Source organism: Hemitrygon akajei, unplaced genomic scaffold, assembly GCF_048418815.1.
Source record: "Hemitrygon akajei unplaced genomic scaffold, sHemAka1.3 Scf000092, whole genome shotgun sequence".
In the NCBI taxonomy this organism is placed as follows: Eukaryota; Metazoa; Chordata; class Chondrichthyes; order Myliobatiformes; family Dasyatidae; genus Hemitrygon; species Hemitrygon akajei.
Genome location: NW_027331978.1, coordinates 165,461 through 174,849, shown reverse-complemented (window position 1 = coordinate 174,849; position 9,389 = coordinate 165,461). Strand labels below are relative to the sequence as shown.

Genomic DNA, 9,389 nt, shown 5'->3' with positions numbered 1-9,389 from the left:
ATGGCAAGGCAGGGTCCTCCGCCAGGTAACGGCAATCTGGCCTGACTTACCTGACGGAGGCGAGGGGTAGGAAAGGAGCAGAGACCTTCGGACGGGCCGCATGACTCCTTGGCCCTTCCGCCTCCCAGGCGTGAACACAGAGGCCTGGGCAAGACGCGGTAAAACTGGGCAGGTGCGGGGTACCACCCGTCGGGAGCGAGGGGTAGGAAACAGGCAGAGTCCTCCGCCAGGTAACGGCAATCCGGCCTGACCCCGACGAGGGGTGGGAGGGGTAGGAAAAGGGGCAGAGCCCTCCGCCAGGTAACGGCAATCCGGCCTGACCCCGACGAGGGGCGGGAGGGGTAGGAAAAGGGGCAGAGCCCTCCGCCAGGTAACGGCAATCCGGCCTGACCCCGACGAGGGGTGGGAGGGGTAGGAAAAGGGGCAGAGCCCTCCGCCAGGTAACGGCAATCTGGCCTGACCTACCCGACGGAAGCAAGGGATAGGAAGGGGACTAAGTCCAGGATGACTCCGAGACTGACTCACAGAACTAGTTGATTAGCGGTGGGTACTCCAAGACAAGGCGAACAGGAACGAAGATCGGCCGAACAGCACCAGCAGGACAAACATGGCGCACGGGTCTGCACAGGGAAAACAGGGCGACCAGCGCAACACAGGACGAGGAGGTCAATACGGGATTGGCAGTCGGACAGCGCGACAGCGCCAGCTGGGCAAACCGGACGGAACCGCGGGACCAGCGCCTACCAGGGAAGCAGGACAAAACAGGTTCAGAGCAGGACGACCCCCATCTAAACTCTCCCTCTCGCTCTCTCTCTCTGTCTTCTTTTACGCGGGTTGGCACCCAACTTAATGGTGCATTGCCGCCTCCTTCTGTTCCGGAGTATGCGATGGACTCGCATTCTAAATCCCTTCACCCAATCGCACACATACACATACCCTAACCTACACTTTATCCTCCCCATCCTAGTACCCTATTTCTGTTTATCCATCATATCCTATAAAAAAACCCTGTACCCCTTAAGCTAAAATTACCCTGACCTATGTTCTCTCACCCATGCCCAGCAACACTTTAATGTGAATTCCTGCACCTGCAGTTCCCTTAGATTAATTCTCATCATCTCTCTCTGTATCGCACCCCAACTAGACTCAGTCTCACAGCCCCTTCTATCCACCAACCAGCCGATCGGCATCAGGTGCACCTCCTTGAGTCCAAACAAGCCACAATGATCCACAGGTGTGACTTATTGACTCAAAGGGTGAAAGGAAGGACGGCTACAAGACCCGGAGTCCGGAGTCCGCGGTCCAGATCAAGACCCGGAATGGGGGGCCCGGACCATAAGAAGAAACACTAGAAAACCTGCCGTCACAAATGGACGTATTAACTCATCATAACGTCGCCCACCCAGTACAGTCTCTGTGTTTACTCTGTGCTGAGCTCCTGATTCTGTTAGCAGCGAATCCGAGCACCGGAATTCCGTGGGACCAAACAGTAAGTGAACACAATCAGAGTAATGTTCAGTTGACAACACACACATAAGCCTGCACTCACACTCATCAGCACGTAACTCCAGACCCTGCTCCACAGCGCAGGAACTAAACGACACAAAAACTCCTTCGAGCCAATGGTTCTGATGTGCTGTTCGATCCAGGCTTAATTTTGTACCTCAGTAGACGGTGACAATGATTACATACAGTATCTCACGACAAATCGATCTGCTCCAGGAAGCAACCGCGACCTGCATCCTGGTTCAGATCGTGTGATGTCATCGCATGAAATTATTTTTTACTTTGGGACCAATTTACTGTCAGACTATAAACTTCAGTGACAGCTGAGGGCGGAAATCGCTGTGGGCTTATAGGAAAGACACAGTAGCAGGATGGGACATGTGAACTCTGGTGAAAAGTTATGATTTTGGAATAATCTTTTCTTTTGAACACAGGACATTCCCTTTCGCCAGATTTAACTCCACACTGCAATCTTAAATATTTGTCCACAATTGGGCCATTACAATGAAGGACAACAACTATGTGGAGATTACAAACTGGACATAACCACGTCCAAAAGAGTACAACATATTTCACCATCAGATTCGTGTTGACTTATTGGAAATAAATAACCTTATCAATCAGATGACTTTCCTGACTAACGGGTCTATTCACGTTACTCCCGTCGGTGTGTTACTCCGCTATCACCTTTACTTTACAAATACCTGAGCTGTTTAAAGAAGAGGAAGTACTGGCTCTATTAAGGGTTATACAAGTAGATAAGTCTCCGGGAACTGACAGGTTATTCGTTAGGACCTTAAGGGAAGTTAGTGTAGAAATAGCAGGGGCTCTGACAGAAATATTTCAAATATCATTAGAATAGGTGGTGGTGCCGGAGGATTGGCGTATATCTCATGTGGTTCCATTGTTGAAAAAAGGTTCTAAGAGTAAACCTAGAAATTATAGGCCTGTAATTGTAACGTCAGTGGTGGGTAAATTAATGGAAAGTAATCTTAGATATGGTATATATAATTATGTGGATAGACAGGGTCTGATTAGGAGCAGTCAGCATGGACTTGTGCCTGGAAGCTCATGTTTGACAGAACATTCAATTTTTTGAAGAGGTTAAAGGGAATGTTGACGAGGGTAAAGCAGTGGATGTTGTCTATATGGACTTCAGTGAGGCCTTTGACAAGGTTCCACACGGAAGGTTAGTTAGGAAGGTTCAATCGTCAGGTATTAATATTGAATAGTAAAATGGATTCAACATTGGCTAGATGGGAGATGCCAGAGTGTAGTGGTGGATAACTGTCAGGGTGGAGGCCGGTGACTAGTGGTGTGCCTCAGGGATCTGTACTTGGTCCAATATTGCTTGTCATATGCATCAATGATCTGGATGATGGGGTGGTAAATTGGATTAGTAAGCATGCAGATGATACGAAGGTAGGTGGCGTTGTGGATAATGAAGTAATGAAGTAGATCTTCAAAGCTTACAGAGAGATTTAGGCCAGTTAGAAGAGTGGGCTGAACGATGGCAGATGGAGTTTAATGCTGATAAGTGTGAGGTGCTACTTTTTGGTAGGACTAATCAAAATAGAACATACATGGTAAATGGTAGGGCATTGAAGAATGCAGTAGAACAGTGTGATCTAGGAATAATGGCGCATAGTTCTCTGACGGTGGAATCTCGTGGATATGGTGGTGAACAAAGCTTTTGGTTTGCTGGCCTTTATAAATCAGAGCATTGAGTATAGGAATTGGGATGTAATGTTTAAATTGTACAAGATATTGTTGAGGCCAAATTTGGAATACCGTGTACTTTTCTGGTCACCGAATTTTAGGGAAGTTGTCAACAAAATAGAGAGGGTACAGATGAGATTTATTAGAATGTTCCCTGGGTTTCAGCTCCTAAGTTACAGAGAAAAGTTGAACAAGTTAGATCTTTATTCTTTGGAGCTTAGAAGCTTGAGTGGGGACTTAATTGAGGTATTTAAAATTACGAGGGGGATAGATAGGGTTGACGTGGATAGGCTTTTTCCATTGAGAGTATGGGAGATTCAAGGTAAAGGACATGAGTTTAGAGTTAGGGGGTAAAAGCTTAATGGTAACAGGAGGGGGAACTTCTTTACTCGGAGAGTTGTAGCTGTGTGGAACAAGGTTCCAGTAGAAGTAGTAGAGACAGGTACAACTTTATCATTTAAAGTAAAATTGGATAGGTATATGGGCAGGAAAGGAATGGAGGGTTGTGGGCTGAGTGCGGGCCCGTGGGACTAGGTGAGAGCAAGCATTCGACACGGAGTAGAAGGGCTGAGATGGCCTGTTTCCGTGCTGTAATTGTTATATGGTGATATGTGGGATGACAGACATTCAAATGGAGTAGGATTTGTACAGTGAATGGCAAGGCACGAACAAATGCATAGTTCACTGAAAAGCAAGATGGTGAAAAATAGCGTTTAGCATGCTAGCCTTCATCAGTTATGGTGTAGAGTTTAAGGGCGGGGCATTATTTGCAGTTACATAAGTTTTTGTTGAGACCACTTTTGAAATATTATCTTCAATTTTGGTTACCCTGTTATAGGAAAGACGCCGCCAAGTTGGAGAGGGTGCAGACGGGATTTACGAGGATGTTTTTTGGACTAGAGGGCGTGAGTTACAGAGAGGCTGGCCATGCTGGACCTTTATTCCTTGGAGAATGAGAGGTGACCTCAGAAGTTTAAAATCATAAGGGGTATTGATAAGGTGGATTATCATTATTGGAAAGTTGGAGAGTCCAACATGAGAGGTCACAAATAGAAGAGAAGAGGGGAAAAATTGAAAACAGACCTTGGTGATAACTTCTGCACACGGAGGACAGTGAGTACCCGGAAGTAGCTACCAGTGGAAGTGGTTGAAGTGGGTTCAACTGCAACATTTAACAGGCATTCGGACGGGTACATGGAAGGGAGAGACTTGGAGAGTTATGGGCCAAACTAGACAACTGGGACTAGCAGGGAGGATGCTGTGGTTGGTATGGACCAGTTGGGCCGAAGGACCTGTTTAGATCGCATTACTCTAGGATTCCATAATTCTAAAGTGACACAAGTTGCATCCCAGTGCAAATAGTTTTACTTGTACACATCGTTCTGCTATCAGTCACTGGCGTCTTTTCAGGGCTCCTGGCATCCAAGGTTTTACTCACACACATTGTTGATCATGCTAACTATCTGCCCTGTTCTGCTATCAGTTATCTGTGCTTTCTCTGGGCTCCTGGAGTCCAAGGTTCACTGCTCTTCATGAAGCGTAAATTCCTGCCATCGGTGATGCTGGTGCCATTTTCCTTCAATAGATGTGGGCTTGCGATGGCTTCGCTGTCTTGTCACAATTGCTTACTACTGAATATCTGAGTGGAATTAGCCTTGCCTTTGGAACTAGTTATGCCTTAGTTGCAGCCTTTCATAAAGTGGCTTGACCAATGGATGGCAGGGTGGGTGGGCCACTGCTAATTTAACTTTGAAAACAATTCTCTGGTTAAAATAGAAGCAAAAAGCCAAGGTCCTTGAGTATACTTCACTTTGTTTCTCCTATTGTAGGCATACATAGACCAGGTTGAAATGCCATGAAAATCAGATGTTTTCAGTAGCTATGCTAACACGTTACCTTCCCTGCACTGCCATACATTCAGTTACTAATCAATGGTCAATAACACATCATCTTCCATAGTATCAGTAACCTGTGAACTCAACCTGAATGGTGAGCGAGCTGGGACCTTCCTCTTTAGAGCAAAGTTGGGGGTGGGGAGGTGGGCGAGGTGATTTGATAGAGGCGTATAAGCTGGTAAGAGGCTTAGGAAGAATGGAGAGCCAACAACATTTTCCCAGGGTAGAAATGACTAATATGAGGGGGCATAATGTTAAGGTGATTAGAGAAAAGTATAGGGGTTTGTCAGAAGTAGTATTTTTTTTTAAAAAGAAAATGGTGGCTGTATGGAATGCACAGCCTGGGTAGTGATAAGGGTAGATGCATCAGTGAGATTTAAGAGGCTTTTAGATAGACACATGGATGAAAGAAAAATGGACAGCTATTTGAGAGAGTAGGGATCAATTGATCTTGGAGCAGATTAAAAGTTCGGTGCAACATCATGGGCCAAAATGTCTGCATTGTGCTATATTGCTCTTTGTCTCAGTTCAGTTTAAGCCCCGGGAGGAGTGATGAGACCTGTGAAGCGAGGTGGAATAAACCCTTTGGAATCATATACCTTTAAGGCCCAGAAAAAAAACTATGCGATTTTCAGTTTAATGACAGAGATGGTATCCTATAGGTAGATTTCTTTTTCTGCTGGGATGGAATGCTTCAGGTTAATTAAACTTTCAACAGTATGTAGGGCCCTGCCTATTCCTTACCTTATCACCATTTTGAGGTCAATATTACAAAGCATTAGTGAAACTCATTACAGTTTAAACTTCCCATTCTTCTCAAGCATCATGTAAATGTAAAGTTTTCTTTGAATTAATCCATATTGTTTTCTCTATTTCAGGTGAAAGATGGGAGGACGTCGGCGATTCAATGAGAAAGTAGTGCTGGGTGTTTTGATTACTCTGGGATTGTTCTTCATGTTCTGGGATAATGACCAACGTCGAGAGACTGATGATGTTGCAGAAACTGTTCATCGCAAAGACCTGCCCAAGGTTGTTACTGCTGATGCAACTGAATCAGTGCTCAAGCCAAAGTGCCACGCGAACAGGACATTGCTGCACCTGTCCTCATTTCATCAAGAGAAAGAGCACATAAAAAACTTCTTGATGTATAAACACTGTCGAGAATTTAACATGATTCAAAACGTCCCAGACAAATGTGGTGGTCGAGAAGGATCTCAGAATGTCTTCCTGCTCCTGGTGATCAAATCTGACCCTTTCAACCAGGATCGGCGGGAAATGGTAAGGAAGACCTGGGGCAGAGAACGTGAATTCAATGGGGTCCAAATTAAGAGAGTCTTTATCTCTGGTGTCTCTCCTGACCAAAAAGAAAGTAGGAAATTGAATCAGCTGTTAGCCATGGAAAACATAGAACACAGAGATGTCCTACAATGGGATTTCTTGGATACCTTTTTCAACCTCACCCTCAAACAATACAAGTTGCTGCAGTGGATCAGTGAATTTTGCCCCAGTGCTAAATTCATCTTCAATGGAGATGATGATGTCTTTGCCAACACCGATAACATGGTTGATTACTTGCTAGGCATGAAGGTTCACCAACACCTATTTGTGGGCCATCTCGTTTATGGGTTTGGGCCCAATCGCCAGAAGTCGAGCAAGTATTATGTGCCAGAAATAGTGACCACCATCAAGTCGTACCCACCATATGTTAGTGGAGCGGGCATACTTATGTCTGTGTATACAGCTCACATCATTTACCACATAGCCCAAGACCTTGAACTATACCCCATTGATGATGTATTTTTGGGGATGTGTCTGGCCAAGGCTGGACTAGCCCCACATTCCCATAGCGGATTCAGGACAGCTGGAATCAGGGTTCCTTCAACCCAAGATGACTCTTTCAATCCTTGCTATTACCGTGAGTTGCTGCTAGTGCACCGTTTTCGGCCTTTCGAACTGCTATTGATGTGGGATGCGGTGCATGATGCTAATCTGAATTGTGCTCATGCTTCCCAGAAGTCTGCATCCACGAAAAGGACCGCATGAGTCATGAGAGAATGTAGCAACTGTTGGAATGTAATGCAGTTTGTGCACATGTGTTAATCAGTTGTTTATGCAATGTAAGATGGTTAATTCCTAAATTATATTGGAGGATACATTAATTCATAGAGTTGGTGCCTTTCTACATTCCACAAATGTTTGAAAAGCTGTCAGGTGTCATCACTCAGCCTAATTCTTACTGCACCCATAATGACATTACAATATTGACAGGAGCATCACAATTTAAGTCAATTGTAAAGTTATTCCAAGTGAGCAGTCCTTGTTGCATTGCGTGCAGATAGGTACAGCATCTTTACTTGGCGCATTTGTATAATAAGCCACCAATAAAATTTTTACTAACAGTTATATCTGTGTATTTTCTTCTTGCCGTTTCTTACTTGTCCCTTGCAAAATATGAAAGAGACAAATGTATTTCTTGGACTGGAACTGTGAGGACAACAAAGAATCTAGATCTAGAATTGTCTAAGGGTTGGAGGAATAGAGAAACTTATGGTCATCACTTCTGTACTCAAATGTCAACCTGCAGTGTGTCTGTGTAACTACATATCAAATAGAAGCACACACGCAGGAGATGGCTTTAACTGGAGTATTCACATTGCAGAGAGGGAAAGAGATCAATGAACATGTGGGGACAACAGATCAATATGCACACATAGGCAGCAGTCCATATGTAGTGCGAAGGGGAGTGGCATTAGATTTGGCAGGTGTCTTGTCTAAGATAATGTACTCGGTTGCCAGTGTCATGTTGCTGCTATTGACACGGTCATCACTGAGAGGTAAGTCCGGTAGCTTTGACTAGTGGCCAACCTGGACATCGGAAATCTGGAGAGGAGGGGACTTCAACAAGGCTCATTGTCCGAGGGGCAGCTCACGGCAGTGCAATAGAGCAATCGGTGACCAATCAACTAGTGGCCAATCGGCATTTGGGATTGATTAGTAAGAGCAAATTAAAGGAAGGTTGGACAATCCCAGTGGCCGTCTTCTGAGTTGAAACATAGAAAACCTACAGCACAATATGGGCCTCTCGGCCCACAGAGCTGTGCCGAACATGTCCCTACCTTAGACCTACCTAGGCTTTACCCATAGCCGTCTTTTTCTAAGCTCCATGTATCCATCCAGGAGTATCTTAACAGACCGTATCGTTTCCGCCTCCACCACCTCCGCCAGCAGCACATTCCACAAACTCACCTGTCTCTGTGTAAAAAAAAAACTTACCCCTGACATCTCCTCTGTACCTACTTCCAAGCACCTTAAACTATGCCATCTCGTGCTAGCCATTTCAGCCCTGGGGAAAGCCTCTGACTGTCCACACGATCAATGCCTCTCATTATCTTGTTCACCTCTATCAGGAGACCTCTCATCCTCCATCGCTCCAAGGAGAAGAAGGCCGAGGTCACTCAACCTATTCTCATAAGGCATGCTCCCGAATTCAGACAACATCCTTGTAAATCTCCTCTGCACCCTTTCTATGGTTTCCATGTCCTTCCTGTAGTGAGGCAACTATAACTGAGCACAGTACTCCAAGTGGGATCCGACCAGTGTCCTATATAGCTGCAACATTACCTCTCAGCTCTTAAACTCAATCCCACAATTGGTGAAGGCCAATGCACTATATGCCATCTTAACCACAGAGTCAACCTGTGTAGCAGCTTTGTGTGTTCTGGGGACTCGGACCCCAAGATCCCTCTGATCCTCCGCACTGTCAAAAGTTTTGCCTTTAATGCCATATTCTGCCATTATAGTGTAGGGACTGCGGTCTGCAGTCAGGTACTCAGGATCACTCAGCATAATGTTGCACGAACATTATTAGCAAAACACTCCGACACAAGACGGGTTTCATTTTGTTACAGACAGAAATGCCAGTTTGGTACTACAAGTAAACTGCATTTCCACATTGGTGGAGAAGTGTGCTGACAGCCCTCGCTATCTGTAAAAACTGTGACGAGATGCTAAGGTGTATTCAATATGGACTGTGCCTTTAAAAAGAGAGAGAGTTGGTGTACACCGATTCAGAGAGAGAGAGCACAGAGCAGCTCATGAGTCTCCATGGTTACGGAAGGGCGGGGCTATATAATGGACAGCTGGCGTTCAACATGTTTGGGATATATACAAGGTCAGCTGGCTTTTCAGACAGACACACAGGCACACGGAAGACACGGACAGAAATGCAGAAGAAATAGACACTGGATGAACTTTCAGAGCCCACGAAAG

The 9,389-nt window shown here is 45.3% G+C and overlaps 1 protein-coding gene across 1 annotated transcript; it reads left to right on the top strand.

Annotated features, from left to right (window-relative positions):
- Positions 1-6,005: 6,005 nt before the first annotated feature.
- LOC140722870 (N-acetyllactosaminide beta-1,3-N-acetylglucosaminyltransferase 3-like) lies at positions 6,006-7,163 on the top strand. Its single transcript, XM_073037507.1, has 2 exons — positions 6,006-6,398; positions 6,606-7,163. The coding sequence occupies exons 1-2, from the start codon at positions 6,006-6,008 to the stop codon at positions 7,161-7,163; spliced, it is 951 nt and encodes a 316-aa protein (XP_072893608.1).
- The last annotated feature ends 2,226 nt before the right edge of the window (positions 7,164-9,389 follow it).